The sequence below is a fragment of the Lynx canadensis genome, chromosome A1 (genome assembly GCF_007474595.2).
Source record: "Lynx canadensis isolate LIC74 chromosome A1, mLynCan4.pri.v2, whole genome shotgun sequence".
Lineage (NCBI taxonomy): Eukaryota > Metazoa > Chordata > Mammalia > Carnivora > Felidae > Lynx > Lynx canadensis.
The window spans coordinates 14,869,072-14,890,973 of NC_044303.2; the positions used below are offsets into that span (position 1 = coordinate 14,869,072).

A 21,902-nucleotide genomic window follows, 5' to 3' on the forward strand; every position below is an offset into this window, starting at 1 on the left:
TAGATGGTCACATTTCTACAAACAGTTGATGGTCACATTCTACAAATTCCGGAAGTGACTGACTCAAAATTCTCACCATCACCATTCATGTCCTCAGCAGCTATGTTTATTGTAGCTCTATGCTCTATTTAAAATTAAAATCCCTTTGGAAATCAGCTTAAAGTGAATGAAATAAATTCACAAAAATTGTATTTTTATAAGCAGATAAAGAAAGGTCTGACCCCCAGTTCAACTGCCTATCCAATGCAGGTTTGAACACCAGCTCTAATATCTATGGGGGTGGGGGGTTGGGTGGATGGAGACAGAGATAGAGAGACCTTTTTTAAGGGTTGTTTTCTCACTAACTGAGGGGACAGATTCATAAGTTCAAAAAAGACATCAGGGAGAAGCTTAGTGGTAGGTGGATAACATCTGAGGCTGTTCTTGTCTATTTAAACACTGGGGTTATATGTAAAATTTTTTTCTGAAGAAGATTCTACTGTTTCTAAAAAGTTTGAATATTACTGCTATTATTTAACTCTGATTAATGGTAACTCAGACTCTACCACATCCAGTGTTGGGGAACTTACTACCTTGCAATTCACCCTGGTCCCCTGTGATCAAATAGGATTGTTAAGAAGTACTTCCTAGGGGTGCCTGGGTGGCTCGGTCAGTTAAGCGTCTGACTTTGGCTCAGGTCATGATCTCACAGCTTGTGAGTTTCAGCCCTGCATCAGGCTCTGTGTTGACAAACAGAGTTCTCCAGAAATTACCCAGTAAAAATGTATATTATGAAAAAGTGAAAACAAAACTAACCAAGCAAATAGGTCAGTAGAAAAATATCCCAAGTGTTCACTGCAGGAGTTCTGCATGGGCAATCCAGGTTCTTCAGGCTTCACAGAATATTCATTCTTAACTGAAAGTTTTAAAGGGGGACTATTTTAATTCTAACATCACTGGTGGGGACGATGTTAATCACACATACAAGCCCTGAACAGAAAGCAGTTGCCACTTTTTACTCAACAGAGTTTACAAAGCAGGATTTTTTAAATAGAATGCATTTTATAGATTTCAGTCTATATATAAAGCAGGAAACCATCCAGGTTAGAAAGCAAAATGAAAATACTACATTCTATTCACTCCAGACATCAACCAAATTCTAGAACCAAATTCTAGTAACTTAGTGGTAGGTGTGCTTAAAACACATTCAACTGAGATTTATTTATTAAGTTTTTATAGGTAACTGTCATACTTAACAGAAAATAAGTATGAGTCTGCAGTAGGCAGCTGTATTGTCAAAATATGACATCTGATGGTTTTTTCTTTCTTTCTTTCCTTTTTTTTTTTTTTTTTTTTTTTTTTTGCAGCTGCTCATTTTCAGAGCAAACATGAGATGACCAGAAGCAGACGTGGTTATGACCAATAGGAAGGTGCTAGACAGCTGGTGACGAGCAGCTGCTCTATTTCCACTGAGAACCAAATAAGAGTTTGCAAAGAGGATTTGGGTCACCAGTTAGCCATTTCCAGGAAGAACTCTGAAACTCAGGGGCTGAAAGCCATTGGAATGTTATAGAACAGACTCACCAATCTGCCCTCAATGTTAAAAAAGAACATGAAAAAAAGAGGAGTGTACTGAGTCCTACGTCATCTGGAGTATGAGTTTATACAGGATAATCCTGAAAGTGTTTTTCAGGCCCATTTTAAGAAAAAAAACATCTTAATTTTAAAAGATTCCTAGCTAATATCCCAGGCCTAGAAAAACCACAAATAGTCATTGACCACAATGATTTCAGTAGAATTTAATTTCAGAAGTTGGAGTTTGTCCTTTCATGAGCCAAATTAAAGCTAATTTAGCTTAAGTGTTTAGATGCTGGTGATACACATTAGACAATGTAGGTGAAGAGTTTTGAAATGTGAGGTCTAATTGAAGCACTGACAGTAATTACCTAGGTCTAAAAATCTAAAACGGAAAGGACAACCACCCTAGCAACTTACAGAAGTAAACTAATTTATAAGCAAGGGTTTTGCAAGCAGAAAGTATGATAAGATTCAAGGTTAGTGGCCCTGGCTTTTAGACACTCATACAATGACACAGCATGATTAATTCCATTTTAAAGAGCAAGAAATGATGGTAACAGCTAGGGCACTAAAAAGAAAAACCCTGTGCCTGCTGCAACACTGTTTGCCCTTGTGCAACACACTTTAAACTTTGGAACACGTAAATTTTTTCTTCGCAGGTAGGGAACATATGTTTCCTTTTATTTTATTTACACTTTTTCTTTCAGACTATGATTAATAAGGATTACATGTTCTTTACAGTACACAGCACACAGTTAATCCTCAGCAAATAAAAAGCATAAGTGGAATACCAACTTAAAAATGTATATATATAGTTTTTGGAGCATTTAATTAGAATTTTTCAAACCTTTGGAAATTTGGTTTTCACTCACCGGTATTTGAGAAATATGTTTTCCAGTATTTTACCACAATACTCATTTTTTCGATTGTCAGTGGTTCAATTAAAGTAACATCAGCTCCATGCTCTGAAACACAACCTAAGAATTTCTGCATTAAATATTGACCTTATGACTTCTATTTATAGAAAAAACATAATATATACAATAGGCACATACCTTTAAAGTTTTCAGGGGTTATAAAAACAAACAGCAAATGTATATTTTTCTTCTTGCCAAATCTGAGAGGAAAAAAGTGTTAAAATGAAGCAAAATCATCATTTGAAAAATTGGGATGCAATATTTTACCTTAAGAACTAAACTAGAATGATTTTATTTCTTTAGAACTTCAAATGATGGCATTAATATGGAATTTAGTAAAAGTAGCATCTCAAATTAGCAATGGAAAAAAGATGAACCACTTTTATTCTTGTTTAAAAAAAAAAAAAAGCCTAACTTTTATCCATGTTCTTGAGCTAACCACCAGTTTACAAGAAATTTAAGGAAAAGAGAAATATTTTAAAGAATGCTGTGGGAATGGGGCACCTGGGTGGCTCAGTCAGTTGAGTGTCCAACTCTTGATTTCAGCCCTGGTCATCATCTCATGGATTGAATCCCACGTCGGGGCTCTGCACAGACAGTGAGGGGCCTGCTTGGGATTTTCTCTCTCTCCCTCTCTCTCTGCTGTTCCCCAGCTCACACTTTCTCTGTCTCTCTCTCAAAATAACTAAATAAACTTAAAAAAATGCTGTGGGGATGAAATCAGCAAAAGCCAGAATGTGAAAAACTCGGTGAGACAAATGGCCCCTTTAAAAAATACATATAAATAAAGAGTAAGACAAAAAAAAAAAAAAAAAAAAAAAAAAAGGAAAGGGATAATTGAATCTTGATTTATAGAAACAGTTTAAAAAAATCATAAGATGGGTGGCTGGCTGGTTCAGTCAGAGAGGCATGCAACTCTTGATCTCAAGGTCATGAGTTCAAGCCCCATATTGGGGGTAGAGCCTACTTAAATAAAAACTTTAAAAAAAATAAAAAATCATAAACACAGAAACTTGAACACTGGATATTTGACAAAATTAAAGAACTGTTATTAATTTTCAGGTGTGTATTGTTATTGCGGTTATTTTTTTATTTTTATTTTTATTTTTAATTTTTTTTTCAACGTTTATTTATTTTTGGGACAGAGAGAGACAGAGCATGAATGGGGGAGGGGCAGAGAGAGAGGGAGACACAGAATCAGAAACAGGCTCCAGGCTCTGAGCCATCAGCCCAGAGCCTGACGCGGGGCTCGAACTCCCGGACCGCGAGATCGTGACCTGGCTGAAGTCGGACGCTTAACCGACTGCGCCACCCAGGCGCCCCTGCGGTTATTTTTTTAAAGGAGTCCTTATCTTTTAGAAGTATTTATTAAAGTATTTATGGATGAAAGAAAATGATATCTTAGATTTGCTTTCAAATAGTTCACCAGTTCAGCAGGGGTGGGAGAACTGGAAGGGCCAGAGATGAAACCAGATTGGCCATGTGTTGATAACTGTTAAAGCTGCATTATGGGTATAGGCAAGTTCATTATACTTTTATATGCTTGAAAACAAAAAAAAATAAATACAAGAAATGTGGTATTACAATAAACTATACTTAGGAGTTCAGGAAGTTGGAATTTCTGATAATTTAATGGGTACTGAACTTTGGCTTTGAATAAAAGGAAATTATTTTCCAAGGAGACTATTACTGTGAGCCAGACTAAAGAGAACAGCTAGTGGCGCCTGGATGGCTCAGTTAAACATCTGACTTCAGCTCAGGTCATGGTCCTGCAGTTTATGAGTTCAAGCCCTGCGTCAGGCTCTGAAGCAGATTCTGCGTCTCCCCCTCTCTCTGCCCCTCCCCTGCTCACGTTCTGTCTGTCTCTCTCTCTCTTAAAAGTAAATAAACATTAAAAAAATTAAAAATAAGTACAGAGAACTAAACTGCTAAGCTAAACTGCCTAAGAAAAAATATTCTATAATACTTAAAGTATCACCTATTATCTTAATATGTAGTTATGTGTGGTTATTATTTATTCCCTTAAGACAGGACCTGGAAGAACCCCCACTATATAATATTGTATATTATCTTATATACGCATTTGAAAATAAAGGCACATTATGCCATGCTCCAAATTACATTACAGTTGATCCTTGAACAGCATGGGTTTGAACTATGCCAGGCCACATGTATGTGGATTTTTTTGGATAAAGTATAATACAGTAGTAAATGTATTTTTTTTCCTTATGATTTTCTTAGTAACCTTTTCTTTTCTCTGGCTTAGTTTATTGCAAGAATACAGTATATAATACATATAACATACAAAATATGTGTTAATTGCCAAATTATCAGTAAGGCTTCTGATCAACAACAGGCTATTAGTAGTTAAATTTTGGGGGAGAGTCGAAAGTTACACACGGATGAGAACCACACTTGAATTGAGAAAGACTGAATAAAGCAGACTGCCATTCTTAAAGTGGGTGGGTTTCATCTAATTAATTGAAGACCTAAGTAGAATAAAAAGTCTGAGAACTCCTCCAGCCTGACTACTGAGCTGAGACATTGGCCTTTTCCAGCCTTCAGATTCAGACTGAAATATCGGCTCTTCTTAGGTCTTGAACCTGCCAACTTTTCAAATGAAATTTATACCATCAGCTTTCCTGATCCTCAGACCTTTAGATTTGAACTGGAACTACACGTTGGCTCTCCTGGGTCTCTGGCTTGCCAATTACAGATCTTGGGACATCTTGGCTTCCATAATCGCATGAGCCACTTCCTTAAAGAAACCAACTTCTTCCCTATCTCTAGATAAATGGATAGATGATAGACTGATCAGCATCCTACCGGCTCTGTTTCTCTGAAGAATCCTGATTAATATAGCCACATTTTATTTATTCATTCATCTGTCTATGGACATTTGGGTTGCTTCTACCTCTCGACTACTATGAATAGTGCTGTGAACATGGTGTGAAAATATTTCAGAAACATCCTTACAGACACATCCAGAGGAATGTTTTGCCAAATATCTAGGCATCCCATGACCCAATCAAGTTGACACATACAAATTAACCATCACAGGGGCAACTGGGTGGCTCAGTCGGTTAAGTGTCCAACTTTGACTCAGGTCATGATCTCGTGGTTTGTGGGTTCAGGTCCTGCATCAGGCTCTGTGCTGAGAGCTCAGAATCCTGGTTCAGATTCTATGTCTCCCTCTCTTTCTGCCCGTCCCCCACTAGCACTCTGTCTCTTCTTCCTCAAAAATAAATAAACCTTAAAAAAATAAAAATAAAAATTAACCACTACAGTGTTATATACATACAATGGAATATATTACTCAGCCTTAAAAAGGAACAATCTGGGGGCGCCTGGGTGGCGCAATCGGTTAAGCGTCCGACTTCAGCCAGGTCACGATCTCGCGGTCCGTGAGTTCGAGCCCCGCGTCAGGCTCTGGGCTGATGGCTCGGAGCCTGGAGCCTGTTTCCCATTCTGTGTCTCCCTCTCTCTCTGCCCCTCCCCCGTTCATGCTCTGTCTCTCTGTCCCAAAAATAAATAAAAAACGTTGAAAAAAAAAAAACAATCTGTTAAATGCTACCATATGGGTGAACCTTTAAGACATTATGTTAAGTAAAATAAGCCAGTCACACACACAAAAATACTATATAATTTCATTTATCTGAGGTATCTGAAGTAGTCAAATTCATAGAAATAGAAAGTAAAATGGTGGTTACTGAAAGATGTGGGGAGGGGTAAAGGAATACTTGTTTAATAGGAATAGAATTTATGATTTACAAAATGAAAAAGTTCTGGAGACATATTTCACAACAATGTGAATACACTTAACACTACTGCACTGAACACTTAAAAATGGACAAGATGGGAGGCACCTAGGTGGCTCAATGGGTTAAGCATCTGACTCTTGATTTCGGTGCAGGTCACGATTCAGTGGGTTCGAGCCCTGCATGGGGTTCCACACTCGCACTGAAGGGCCTTATTAGGATTCTCTCTCTTCCTCTCTCTCTGTCCCTCCCCTGCTTATGCTCTCAAAATAAAGAAACATTTTTAAAAATGGACAAGATAGTAAAATTTGTGTTATGTGATTTTACCACAATAAAAAAAATACCCCCCACAAAAAGAAGCTATACATGGATTTTCAACTGTGCAAGGCATTCATGCCCCTAAACCCCACGTTGTTCAAGGGTCAACTGTATATGAGATTTATTTTTTTTTAATTTTTTTTAATGTTTATTTATTTCTGAGACAGAGAGAGACAGAGCATGAGTGGGGGAGGGGCAGAGAAAGAGGGAGACACAGAATCGGAAGCAGGCTCCAGGCTCTGAGCTGTCAGCACAGAGCCCGACACGGGGCTCGAACTCACAAACCCTGAGATCATGACCTGAACCGAAGTCGGTCGCACAACCGACTGAGCCACCCAGGCACCCCTGTATATGAGATTTATATATCTGAGTCATATATATATTGAGAGCCCTCTATATGCCAGACTCTGTGCTAGGCTCTGGGGGATATCATAAACAGGAAAACAAGGTCTGCACTCTGATAGAGTTAATAGTTTCTTGAAGGGGTCAGACATTGAAGAAATCACTGTAGATAATTAATGAAGTAGTCAAATATGTGCCCAGTGCTGTGAAGGAAAGCCTTAGGGGCTGGTGGGAGTACCTACTTGAGAACTAACCTACTTTGCAGCCTCAGGCTTCCAGGCAGGAATGCCTCTAGGCATGACTAGGAGTTAGCCACACAAAAGGTAGAACTGGGGAGAGAGCAGACTCAGAGAAGCAGTAAAGTACATTCGGGACAGACAGAACAGGCCCTGGGAAGAGGCCTGGGGTATAGAGAATAGGTAAGTTTGAGAAAGTGAAAACGCCCAATATGGTACAGAGCATCTGAGGGAGGGACACATATGATGAAACCAGAGGGGTACATAGGCCTTTGGGCCAAATTAGACATTTGGTATTCAAATGTCCCAAAATATTAAAATACCAGATATTAAGTTACTGGCATGATTGTATTTGCATTTTAAAAAGGCCACTCTATGATGGGACAGACAGGCAGAGTGCGTCCTATGTGGTGCCACGGGGTGAATTTGAGAGACCATATTGCAGTTATGCAGGCAAGAACTGATGGCAGAAAAAAGACATACCTGAGAACTTTCTATAAAAAAATAAATATTTCTGGTGCACCTGGGTGGCTCAGTCAGTTAAGCATCCAACTCTTGGTTTCAGCTCAGGTCATAATCTCATGGTAATGAGTTTGAGCCTTGTAATCAGGCTCTGTGCTGATAGTGCAAAGCCTGCCTGGGATATTCTCTCTCCCTCTCTCTCTGCCCCTCCCCTCCTCACTATGTCTCAAAATAAATTTAAAACTTAAAAAAATTGTTATAAATAAATAATTCTGAATATTACTAATTATTAGTGCTAACATGTGACAAGAAGGATAGTGCTAACGTGACATTCACACAACTGAGGTCTCTTCAGGCTTGATTCTGCTCTGTGAATTCTGAGGAGTTTGGGCTAAAAGAGAAAAAAGGAGAGAATACACATTTCTAAGAAGAAATGAGAAGCTCAGGCAGAATAATACCATCAAGTAGGCATACACGGGAGGGAGCATAGGATTAGACTGGCAGACTGGACATGGAAATAGGAAAGGCACATGAGCATACTGGTATAGGAGGGCATGCTGGCACGGTGGATGACAAGAATGTCGCTTGCCACAATGTAAGTATTTCATGTATATTTTAAGTGGGGTATAATGAAGGTATGATACTGCATGAGGAAACAGAAGTGGAAGGGAAAGATGGACTGAACAAACAGGACCACAGAAAGAAACTTACAAGGTAGTTTAGCTCAACTTTGGAATAAAAATTACTTGTTGCTTCACAAAAAGTAAATTATAAGCACACTTTAGAATTAGAGAATTTTAAATAAAACAGATTATTAGCTTTTAGAAATATTCTATGTTGGGGCGCCTGGGTGGCGCAGTCGGTTAAGCGTCCGACTTCAGCCAGGTCACCATCTCGCGGTCCGGGAGTTCGAGCCCCGCGTCAGGCTCTGGGCTGATGGCTCAGAGCCTGGAGCCTGTTTCCGATTCTGTGTCTCCCTCTCTCTCTGCCCCTCCCCCGTTCATGCTCTGTCTCTCTCTGTCCCAAAATAAATAAAAAACGTTGAAAAAAAAATTAAAAAAAAAAAAAAAAAGAAAGAAATATTCTATGTCGATCTCATAGTTCATGGGTTCGAGCCAGGCATCAGGGTCTGTGCTGACAGCTCAGAGCCTGGAGCCTGCTTTGGATTCTGTGGCTCCCTCTCTCTCTTTGCCCCTCCCCAACTCACACTCTGTCTTTCTCTTAAAAATAAAAATAAACATTAAATTTTTAAAAGAAATATTCTATGTCTATTTTTTCATTTTACAAATTGATTTTACTGGCATTAAAATAAGTTAGATTTGGATATATGAATATATATAATGCCCTCATGATGACTTTCAAACTTCAAGCTTTACATCAGAGTTGGAATTCCTGGATTTTTGTCATTAGCACAGAATCAATTACCAACTCAAATACTTCCCCTGCTAGCGAAACACTAATTGTGATGCTGTACAGGAACTCCACTAATCAATAGAATTCCCAGAATCCAACACTGGTGTGGAGCTCAGCTGCTCATTCACATTCTCTACAGATCGATAAGCTAAAAGAGTTTCTAGTTTCCAGGATCACCAAAAAAAAAAAAAAAAAAAAAAAAAAAAAAGGAAAAAGAAAAAAAAAGTCCTCTTCCTAATAAATCAATGTTCCTTAAAACAAAGCAACACAAAAACAAGGCAAACATCTCTTTCATCCACCCCAATTAACAGCACTTCTTTCATATGCCAAAATCAAATTGCAGATTCTGAGACCTTATAAGTACCTTCTCAGTTGAAGTCTCTTGGGTTTTAAACATTTGCAATTCATTAGGGGACAATCCATTTCTCCTCATTGTATTTCATACAATATACTGTTTAAATGTCATGATGGTTCCTGAGACCATACTCTACATACAAGATTGGATGTTGATATTCTAGTGTCCCTTCCTATGCCTGTCTCAGGTATTCTCTGAAACTGAAGGCAGTTATAAGCTCAAAATGCAGTAGTACAGTTCCCTAGTCTTGCCACTATACCCAGGTCTGGTCCCTGGTAGCTGGGGGGGGGGGGGGAGATCATATAAAATGTCTTGAGCTGAGCTGTACACTCAACTGACTAAAGAGCCTCAGAAAAGTCCTGGCCTCTGAAATCTATCATCAATAAGAGAACCAATGGTGTCTTATAAGTCCCTATGAAGCCAGGGAAAATTTCTAAACTCATTTACTTTAGAGTCAAAAGGACTCCAAGGGACAAAAGCCAGTGTCATTTTTGGGTAGTGGTCTCCTTGAGTACAGTTATCCATTATGCTGTCTGTGGGCCAAATGCAGCCAAATTAACTTGGCTGGTCTATTTGGGACTTGCAACAAATAACGTTCTTTGCTAATGACCATTAATTAAAACATTTTCAGTGAGAAAACTGAGAGCTTTACTATACATGTGAAAACACTTAAGTTCACTCACTACTAGTAGGGTACCTGTGATAACATGTAGTTGAGTTCTGAGAATTTATTCTGGTCAACAGTAAAGGCTGGTGTGCTCTCTTCCCATTATGTTATTCTTCAGAAGAGTTCCTGCTGTGACCATCCTAAGTCAGGGTCACCACATGACCCGATGTTAAGCATATTAAGACCTAGAATTTTCTGCAATTCCTACTTATACTCAACCATCAATTATAGAATAATGTTTTTAATAAAACTACTTTCATGTTTTGTTGTTATTTTGTTTATTATCAAGCATTCAGCAGGGTAGGTCATGTCAACTGACTAATGAGACTTACTGAGTTGCACTGTCAAGTCAAAGATGTTTTCGAATTACGGACACAAAAGCACAACTTGTTAGACCCCTGTGGCTCACTAAGATTTCTTAATGAATTAATAAGTCAACTGATCAGACAATTGAAACTACATGGGAAAGATAAAGTCAGAGCCAAACTTGATTTGTAGACTGAGCAGATGGAACCTCATTCCTTTGCTACTGCTGGACTGCTTGGAGCTCACGAGAACCACAGAATTCTAAAAACTGCAGAGACATTTCATGGAATGGAAAATCACAATTTCAGACAGGATCCATACATTGTTGATGAGTTTAAAAGATATTTTAATTTTCCATACCTGCCTTTGGAAGATAAAGTATCAGGATGTGTCTGAATTATCAAGTATCTGCTCTTTGAGTATGGTTCAATTTTAGAATTCTGAAGCTAAGCATATGAACCCTAAAACTATCTTAAAATATTTTATCAATGCTGGGGTACGTGGGTGGCTCAATTGGTTAAGCGTCTGACTTCAGCTCAGGTCACGATCCCACAGTTTGTGGGTTCCAGCCCCGTGATGGGCTCTGTGCTGACAGCTCAGAGCCTGGAGCCTGCTTCAGATTCTGTGTCTCCCTCTCTCTCTGCCTCTCCCCTGCTCGCACTCTCTCTCTCTCTCTCTCTCTCAAAAATGAATAAACATTAAAAAGTGTTTTTTAAATACGTTTTACAACAGGTAGTATTTGAGTTAAACCAGCTCAATAAAAATGTATTTATAAAATGAAACCCAACTGGGGAGTACTATTAAGAATGTTAACCTGTAATTGAGATGTGCCATAATTCTTGAGAATGTCAGTCTGTGAAGTACCAATATTTTTTATGAATGATTAAAATTGATCCCTGATTAGCTTCAAGCTGAAAATATCATTCTTCTGTAAGAATAAATTTAAGAATCTTATTAAACAGGCTGCTTACATTTTATTCTAAAATAAGCCTAACACTATAGCTAATAGGCTACATGCTTCATTCTTATTTTTAATAGAAATCCATATGCCTTATAGATAAATAGATTTGTGATCATGGGCTCTAATACTGCAAATAAAGGTGGACACTTCTACTCTATATTAAGCTCCTCATTAACTGGTAAAACACATAAAGTACCCGGAGAGAAAAAAGTAAGATGAATAGTCGTATATCTTGCCAAACCCATCCAGATTTTGAGGTATTACAACAACAAGGATCTAAGGGGGGAAAATCTAAAATACAGCAGAAGAAAAGCTAAACAAGACATTTTATTTTGGTTTAGTCATTAAATGTCAGCCCAAACTCAAAATATACAGTGTTTTAGGAAAGATAAAGGCTTAAATGCCTTACAAATGGGATAGTATGTTTATAGGACTCATTACTCTAAGAAAAACCACAGGTTCAAAAATATAAACATGCTCCACAAGGGTTTAAATAATTCATAAGTAATAAACTCATAACAGATCTTAGGGCAAGAAAGGGAATTCCAGAGACATTCTTAGCCTCTGAGGTCAGTATCATGAAAGGCAAAGATTTCACAAAGAAAACTGTCCATTTTTTAGGGAGGAACACAAAAGCTAGAACTGTCTGCCCTGAATGGCATTTCTTCTATTCATCCACACAATCACTCACTCATACCCACAGCAAGGTACTGAATACTTGCTATTAGTCAAAATCTATACTAGATATTGGGAATAGCAGAACAAGAGACAAGAAAAATCCAGGTGTTTTCAAATGATCCTTTTTTTTCTTTTCAAACAAATGTTTCTATAGCAAAATAGTAGAACCATATGGTAAATATACTATTTTGGCATGTCTATATATTTAATGCCTTCTTTTTCCCTGCTGAGAAATCTTTAGGTGTGTTATTCAGAGCAAAGAAACCAGCAATAGGGAGAATCCACATGGTGAATATGTTCTCTCCTCCAATCTTCTACCTTTTAATAATTACAACCGGACATAAAATTTGTTCTTAAATAGAACTTTATTCTCATCCTGTTCAAAATGTAGCTTCAATACTGAGCAAATATGAAGCCTTTACCACAGAGGGACCTAGCTAGGTTCCCACTCTTGGAATGAGGAGAGAGATCAGCCACACTGATTTGTCCAGTGCTCTTATAAAATGACATGTATTTTTAGTTTATACAAAGTTTGGCATATATTGAATCTCAGGTGTAAAAGAAGGGGCTTCAACACACAAGCCAAGTAATTATAGACTTTTATAAGGAACATGAAGAGAAAAGACTTCTCCTCAGAGTTTTGTAAAAACAAGCCATATGGTCTTAGGTAAACCACTTCACCCTTAGTTGTTTGTAAAGTAGGGATGAAGAAACCTGTTCCACCTCCCCATAACACTGTTGTAAAAATGCTGAAATACTGTAATAAATGCAATATTATGATGAGGTCCCAGCCAGGGGAATTCTATTCATAGGAGTCATTTTTTAAAGGTATATAATAAAATAGGTTTATCTTCAGAAGAAGGACAGTTCACAACATGTCTTGGAAATGAAATCCACTTTGAGGTAGCCTGCCTGGTTTGTCTAGAGTTCGTACTCCCAGGAGAAAGCCAAAACAAATGCAGTAGATAATCTAAGAAACCCCAAGAGCTGTATCTGTCTCTCCACCTCTCTAACAAGGAACTCATTACTTTGGCCTCTTCCCATTCCAACTTTTCTTGTCCCCTAACAGAATACACTTGCTCCTTTTTATTCAGGGATAATATTGACTCTGAACATTCTCCTTTAGTCTCGAAAGGCCTGTCCAGCAATTATTACAAGTCCTTGTATATTCCAATATTAGCTGCAATTACTTTCTCTATCAAATCTTCTCGTAGAAGGGGAACGAAATTTTGACCTAACCTTGTTTAAAAACATCCAGAATGGCTCAAAATCCTATGTAGTCAGGCAAGGAAGCACCTAACTCTCCCACCACCAGACTCCAGATCTCTAAAGTAGAGTGGGTCAAACAGAACCAGAACATCTATGGAGCTACAAGATGAAACAAAAATATTGGAGGTGATATTGATCTGGACTCTACGGATCCAAAGAGTTTTGAGGCTTTTCCACATTAGGACATCTCTTGAAGGAGACACTTTGAGTCCATCGCTAATATAACACAGAGCGAAGAGTGCTCACCTTAGTATCTGCCATAAAAATTAATGAACTCCGAAAAGATGTGTCATTTTTTTTTAATTTTTTTGTTTTACATTTATTTATTTTTGAGAAACAGAGTGAGACAAAGCGTGAGTGGGGGAGGGGCAGAGAGAGAAGGAGACACAGAATCTGAAGCAGGCTCCAGGCTCTGAGCAAGCGGTCAGCACAGAGCCTGATGCGGGGCTCAAACCCACAAACTGTGAGATCATGACCTGAGCCGAAGTTGGATGCTCAACCGACTGAGCCACCCAGGCACCCCGGATGTGTCATTTTAAACGACATAGTTATTCAAAAGGAGTACCTATGGGATTAAGGTAAGTACTATGTACCAAATAAATTTCTATGACCAATTAATTCTCACATTCACCCACATCACTTTTTTTGCTGTTGTTTTACCTTTTTTTAATGTTTATTTATTTTTGAGAGAAAGAGGGAGAGAGTGCAAGTCAGGGAGGAGCAGGGAGAGGAGACACAGAATCGGAAGCAGGCTCCAGGCTCTGAGCTGTCAGCACAGAGCCTGACATGGGGCTCAAAAGACGGGAGTCGAAGGTGGACACTTAACTGACTGAGCCACCTACGCTCCCCCACATCAATTACTTTTTAAATTAAAATGATAATTCTTATAATAGTATGCCAAACTGGCAATAAAAAAATACTATGTATACCTATTCTTCCCATGAAAGTATCTCTCATCTTAAAATTAAAGCATAAACAGTACCATCTTTAAAGGGTTTTTTTTTATAGAAATGGGTTTCTAAGGGCACTTGGGTGGCACAGTTGGTTAAGCATCTGACTCCTGATCTTGGCTCAGGTCATGATCTCACAGTTCATGAGTTCAAGCCCCATATCCGCCTCTGTGCTGATGGTGCAGAACCTGATGGTGCAGAACCTGCTTGGGATTTTCTCTCTCCTTCTGTCTTCCCGTTCCCCACTTGTGCACACACACTCTCTCTCTCTCTCTCTCTCTCCCCCTCTCAAAAAAAAAAAAAAAAACTTAAAAAAAAATTTTAAAATATAAACGTTTTTGAAGTTCACCTAATTAATTTGGCAGCTTCCAGCTCGTCAGCAGTTGGTAAAGAAGTCATCTTCAAGAAAACCATGTCAAATGGGCAATTCTCCAGAAGTGCTGCTGCCCCCTCCACATCTCTGATGGTTATGGAGACTTTTGCAATATGTGAAAAGGATTTCTGTGCAATATCAGCCAGGTACTGAACAGTGACATCTCCAACTAATAAGAGGTCTATTTTTGCCTGAAAGAGAAGGAAAAAAAGCAGAAGTACCACATAATTCATATCTGAGCACAGAGAAGATGCCATGTATGAGAGGATAAAATAAAGGTGACAAATAATACCATGACTGACTATACAAACAGACTGAATGGTCAACGATAAGCACCTCAGGGACAGGAACTAGTAGTTTCTTGTCCTCAGTACTTAGGGTAGTGAATAGATCTGATGGTCATGCTATTTTTTTTTAAGGTTTTTAAATGTTTATTTATTTTTGAGAGAGAGAAAGAGAGCGAGGAAGGGGCAGAGAGAGGGAGACACAGAATCTGAAGCAGCTCCAGGCTCTGAACTGTCAGCACAGAGCCCGAAGCAGGGCTCAAACCCATGAACCATGAGATCATGACCTGAGCCAAAGTCCGATGCTTAACCAACTGAGCCATCCAGGTGCCCCGAAGGTCATGCCATTTTTAAAAGTTCTGCCTACAAATAACTATTCTACTGTGATTTTCCTCCCAGTTTCTTTTTCATTCTAGGAACAATAGACAGGATTCTTAAGGCCCAGTTTCCCAGTCACTCATCCTGCTGGAAAGTGTTTACTAATGAGAAAAAAACTGGTGATTCTCTTAAAGCACTTGTTTTAATGAAACACACATTCCAGAGAACAAAGTAAGATTTAAATTCCTAAATTCCAAGAGACACTCACAGTCTTTTCTGTAAATGGAATATACATGCCATTCAAACTTCATTATTTTAGAGCCAAAAAGCATCTTTCTTTCCCTTGGGGGTTATTTTCAAGCACATTCAATCAAGAAAAATATAATTTCCATCTTCACCTTTTATTTTCCTATGTTTTATTTTCTACAGCTATTGAACATAATCCACTAAAACTGTCAAAGAAGGGCAATGCTTAAATTAGTGGAAACAGCAGACACTTGGAAACAGCAGGCCACAGGTCCGCATGAGAAAACAGATTTGGGAGCTGACCAGAATTGAAGCCGAAAGAAGTGGGTGAAGGAGTTGGAAATACCTAGGAAGAGAAAGGCAGCTTAGGGCGCCTGGGTGTCTCAGTCGGTTAAGCATCCGACCTTGGCTCAGGTCATGATCTCACCATTCATGAGTTCAATCCCCACATCGGGCTCTGCACGGACAGCACGGAGCCTGGAACTTGCTTCAGATTCTGTGTCTTCCTCTCCCTCTCTGCCCTTCCCCAGCTCACGCTCTGTCTCTCTTGGTCTCTCAAGGATAAATAAATGTTAAAATAAATAAATAAATAAATAAATAAATAAATAAATAAATAAATAAAGAGAGAGAGAGAGAGAGAGAGAGAGAGAGGATTGAGAGACACAGAGAGAGAGACGGAGAAAGGCAGCTTGCCAAAGATACATCCCTTCAGAGCAGGATGCTCTTGAAGGTGGCCCACCATGGAGTATCCCCTCTCCTTCACCCGGTTTCCCAGGGGCTGCTGAAGGGAACTTAGGAGGTGCAAGAAACTAGTCAGATTTAAAGTAAAACTTTGGCCCTTCTTATTTCTGCCTTCTAATTTTCTTCTTCTTCTGTTAAAAAAAAAAAGAAAAGAAAAAGTGACTCTTCTTTTATCCCTCTCTCATATCCTAATTTAATCTCCTCCTCAGAAGCAACCACTGTCAATGATTTTGTCTATATCCTTCCAGATGAATTCTTTTTTTTTCTTTTTATTTTTTCCGTTTTTTTTTAAATTTTATTATTTTTTAAAAGTTACATCCAAATTAGTTAGCATATAGTGCAACAATGATTGCAGGAGTAGATTCCTTAGTGCCCCTTACCCATTTAGCCCATCCCCCCTCCCACAACCCCTCCAGTAACCCTCAGTTTGTTCTCCATATTTATGAGTCTCTTCTGTTTTGTCCCCCTCCCTGTTTTTATATTATTTTTGTTTCCCTTCCCTCATGTTCATCTGTTTTGTCTCTCAAAGTTCTCATGAGGGAAGTCATATGGTTTTTGTCTTTCTCTGACTAATTTCACTTAGCATAATACCCTCCAGTTCCATCCATGTAGTTGCAAATGGCAAGATTTCATTCTTTTTGATTGCCGAGTAATACTCCATAGTATATATATACCACATCTTCTTCATCCATTCATCCATCAATGGACATTTGGGCTCTTTCCATACTTTGGCTACTGTCGATAGTGCTGCTATAAACATGGGGTTACATGTGTCCCTTCGAAACAGCACACCTGTATCCCATGGATAAATGCCTAGTAGTGCAATTGCTGGGTCGTAGGGTAGTTCTATTTTTAGTTTTTTGAGAAGCCTCCATACTGTTTTCCAGAGTGGCTGAACCAGCTTGCATTCCCAACCTTCCAGATGAATTCTGTTAATCATATAACACGTATATACCTTTTTTTCATAAAGGAGATATTTTTAAAAGTGAGTTTCTTTTCTCACTGTAGTTCAACAATTCCTCAGAAATTCCAGTTCACTGGGAACATTTTCACTTCCCAGGCTGTTAAAGATTTATTCTCTTAAATACACGTTTTCTATCATTTGTTGGGATCTGGAGTAGAAGGAGAACGTGTACTCATCTGTCATCTTGACCCAATCTTCCTCATTTATGAGGATAGTAACTTATCAAACCATTATTGTTATAATGCTGTAATGAACACCTTTGTGTACATATGTATTTTTAGTCTCATTAAATTCAAAGCAAACCGTGGACAACTTATGACAGATCTAATATGAATAACGGACAGGACTGAATCAAAGAAATAAACAAGATTACTGTTTAAAAGAATGAAAAAGAAAAGTGTGGCATGTACAAAGAATGGAATATTATTCAGCCTTAAAAAGGAACTGAATTCTGATACATGCTACAACGTGAGTGAACCTTGAAAACATTATGCTGAGAAAAGGCAGACAAAAAAGCAGAAATGTTGAATTATTTCATTTGTATGATGTCCCTAAAATAGGTAAATTTAAAGAGACAGAATATAGAATAATGGTTACCACGGGCTGGGGCAGGGGAAAATGAAGAGTTAGTGTTAATGAAATACAGCATTGTTTTGAATGATTTTTTAGAAGTTCTGAAAATGGGTAGTGGTAAAAGTTGCAAAGCGTCATAAATACACTTAATACCACTGTACACTTAGAAATGGCGAAAGGGGTGGGGCGCCTGGGTGGCTTGGTCGGTTAAGCGTCCGACTTTGGCTCAGGTCATGATCTCACGATCCGTGGGTTCGAGCCCTGCGTCGGGCTCTGTGCTGACAGCTCAGAGCCTGGAGGCTGCTTCGGATTCTGTGTCTCCCTCTCTCTCTGCCCCTCCCCTGTTCATGCTCTCTGTCTCAAAAAAAATAAACGTTAAAAAAAAATTAAAAAAAAAAAAAAAGAAATGGCGAAAGTGGTAAATAGTATGTTATGTATATTATACCCCAATTTAATAAAAAGGAATGAGGTGCTAATACATTCCACAATATGGGTGAAGCCTGAAAACTTTATGCTAAGTAAAAGGAGGCTATAAGACCACAATTCTATTCACATGAAATGTCCAGAGTAGACATCCATAGAGACAAGTACTTTAGTGCTTACCGGGGGGATACGGAGGTTGGAGTGACTGCTAATGGGTACAGAGTTTCTTTTTGGGATGAAGAAGATGTACCAACACTTACTGTGGTGATGTTGGTCCAATTCTGTGAATAGCAACCCTGGAAGTGTATACTTTAAACGGGTGAATTGCATGGTTATGAATCATGTCTCAATAAAAGTTTATTTTTATTTTATTTTATTTTTTTTTAAATTTTTTTTTTCAATGTTTATTTATTTTTGGGACAGAGAGAGACGAGCATGAACGGGGAGGGCAGGAGAGAGAGGGAGACACAGAATCGGAAACAGGCTCCAGGCTCTGAGCCATCAGCCCAGAGCCCGACGCGGGGCTCGAACTCACGGACCGCGAGATCGTGACCTGGCTGAGTCGGACGCTTAACCGACTGCGCCACCCAGGCGCCCCTAAAAGTTTATTTTTAAAGGAAAATAAATGGAGGAATAAATACATCTTTGTACAAGTAAGTCTAAGTCCTAGTGCCAAAACTATAAGATTAAAAGGTAATTTTTTGCTTTTGTTTCTCAACTTAGATACTGCCAAATTGTTCTTCCCAAAAGACAGAAAAATCCCCAAGAGTGTACAGGAGTACCATTTCCTCAATCCTTAATAAGACTATTTATTAATTTTCTTCATTTTTGCCAATATTATGAGGAAAAAAAAAACCCAATCTTCCTTTTTGTTTGTGTTTTTCTGATTAACTGTGAAGTTGGGTATCTTTTCATTATTGTGGCAATTTCCACTTCTATTTATTGCATATTCTATTTATTATGCTTGTCTATTTATTATCTTTTTCTAGGTTCCTATTTGTTGTTTATCTTCTTCTTATTGCTCCATAGTTTATATATTCTGGATATATTAACTACTTTTTTCTATTTGTCATGGCTTTTAACTTTGATTACAAGGTCTGTCACAAATAAATGTTTAATATTTAGTAACAGCCACCTACTGTTTCCTTTATGGGCTTGGTGAATTTCATCTTGCTTTCAAAGCCATCTCTATTTACATTATTAAAATATGTTTTCATAGTGTGTTCTAATACTTCTATGGTGGTTTTTTTGTTTTTGTTTTTTTTTTTTTGCATTTTGCTTTTTATCTCATACGGAATTTATTTGGTGATGTATCTAATTTCATCTCTTTCAAATGCAGGGCTAATTACCCAAGTAGCCTTACTGAATAGAGTAACCTTCTCCCAGTATTTTCAAATGCCACGTTTATATATATGCATGTACGATTTTCTGGGCTTCATTCTGCCCCACTGATCTATTTGCCTATTCCTAATTAATACGACACTAATTACTAGCTTTTTATATCTTTTATATTTGATACAGCTTATCGTTCCCTCCTTGCTATCCTTCAATTTGGTTCTTAGATAATTCCCACAATTTCTCCTCCAAAGAATTTTAGCATCAGGTTGTCAAGTTCCATAAAGAAGCCTGTTAAAATGTTGATTGTGGCTGCATTTATTTTACAGATTAATTAGGGAATATCATTCCAGTATTAAATCTCCCTATTTAGGAAGTAGGACTTAGAGAACTCAGGTCTTTTTTAAATGTAACCTTCATACAGATTCTGCACATGTCCTCATGTTTATTGCTAGATATTTGAAAGTTGAGGAGTCATTGTAAAGGGGATAGCTTTTCTCACTGTATTTTCTGATTGATTATAGCCAACACAGACAGTGCTACTGACTTCTGTATGAGGAATCTGCTTCAAGAACCTTATGGTACTCTCTCTTTAGTTTCAATATACTTTAGTTGATTCTTCTGAATTTTCTAGGAATATAAATAATCACTCAGTCTTCAAAAATGACATTTTTGTCTCCACACCCAGAATTTATGCTTTTTATTCACTGATCTTAAAGCATTGGCTAGAAATCCAAAACAATGGTGAATACAAGGAGTAACACTGGGTATTCTTACTTTGTTCCTGAGTTTAGTGGGAATATTTGAAATGTTTTTACCACTAAATATGATGCAGAAGGTTTCTGGTCACTACCCTCTACCAAGTTAAAGAAGTTTCTTTCTACTTGGAGGATAAGAATTTTAAATCAGAAATGGGTGCTGAAATTTATCAAATATTTTAATATCAACATGATCATATTTTTTCTCCTTTATTCTGTTAGTGAATTACATTAACAGATTTCCTAATGACAAGCCATCATCGCCTTGCTGGGATAAACCTATACATAATGTGTAATAGATTAAATTCATTCGTATTATTTTAAATTTTTCCATCTATATTCATGAGCAAAATAGGATACAATTTTGTTTCATTATATTGTCCTATCTGGGTTGGGTATCATCAGGATTATGCCAGCTTTGAAGAGTAAAACAGAAAGCTTCAATATTATTTTATGGTCTTGAATATTTTATAAAACCGAATTATCTGCTTCTTGAAATTTAGGTAAACATGTCTGCAGAATCTGGGCCTGAGGCCATTTAGAGAGATGGGTTTTAGAGTATCTTTTACAGCTCCTTAATGACTACCAGTAAATTTAAATTTCTCCCTTAAGTGAATTTTGTTCATATATTTTTTTAATTCTATTTTATCTATCTTTTCAAATATATTAATTTTTAAATGTATATAATGCTTACTATTTGTGTTGAGTTATTCTTGCTAACTGGAAATTAATATATAATTAAATCTTTTCTATCTTCTTTTTTATGATAATGCTTTATTAGAGACTATAGAACTGCATGGTCCAAATGATAGCCACATGTGGCAATTTATTTACACTTATGTTAACTAAAATTAAAGTTTGAAACTCACTTCAGTTACACTAGCCTCATTTCAAGTGCTCCATATCTATGTATGACAAATGGCTTGCCATATCAGACATAGAACATTGTCATCACTGCATAAAGTGCTTTGGATGGCACAGTCCTCCAAGTGGCATTCTACTGTACCCCACGGATTTTCATGTATATTACGTTTGTGTTCATTCATTGGTAGTATGTAATTCACTTTATACTTCCATTTTAACCTAGGAGTTGCATTAAACATCTATATAAAAATGTTTTTAATTTTCAAGATTATGATATTTTTGGTTTTGGTTCTTGTCTATTGACAAAATTTCTTCTTTCAGTGCATTGTCAACAGTGAATGTATCCTGCATGACTACTTCTTAGAATTTATTTTCTTTGTGGCGTAATACATAGTCATTTTTGTTAATGTTCCATGGATACTTGAAATAATGTGTATTTTCTGCTGGGCACAGAACTTGTTAATTGTTTCTTTCTTACTTTTAGGTCTACTTGAAGTTTCAGTTTATGCATGTATCAACATCTCTCCTTTCTAATTATGGTTTGTCAATTTATCAATTTCTCCAACTACAGACTCTAATTTGGGGTTAGATATATAAAGATCATGATAATTATATTCACATAAAACATAATATTTAATATATATTAAATAACACGTTATATAGCATATTTTAAATACTATATCAAGAATATCATATATTGATAATTATGCCCATTAATGGACAGAAAACTATATATATATGAAATATTCTTTGTCCTTTTTAATGTTTTTTACTTGAAATTTTTTTCTGGTATACAGTAGTTTTTCATATCTCTTTATTTTGAGCTTTTCTATA

General features: G+C 37.4%; 1 protein-coding gene across 1 annotated transcript in view; it reads right to left on the reverse strand.

Annotated features, from left to right (window-relative positions):
- Nucleotides 1–21,902, reverse strand: part of LOC115511344 (spermatogenesis- and oogenesis-specific basic helix-loop-helix-containing protein 2-like) — a 60,250-nt gene that overhangs the window by 32,082 nt on the left and 6,266 nt on the right. The window contains 4 exon segments of the mRNA XM_030312027.1: nt 796–895; nt 2,430–2,534; nt 2,613–2,674; nt 14,539–14,753. Of these exon segments, the coding sequence (XP_030167887.1) occupies nt 796–895; nt 2,430–2,534; nt 2,613–2,674; nt 14,539–14,753 (482 nt within the window).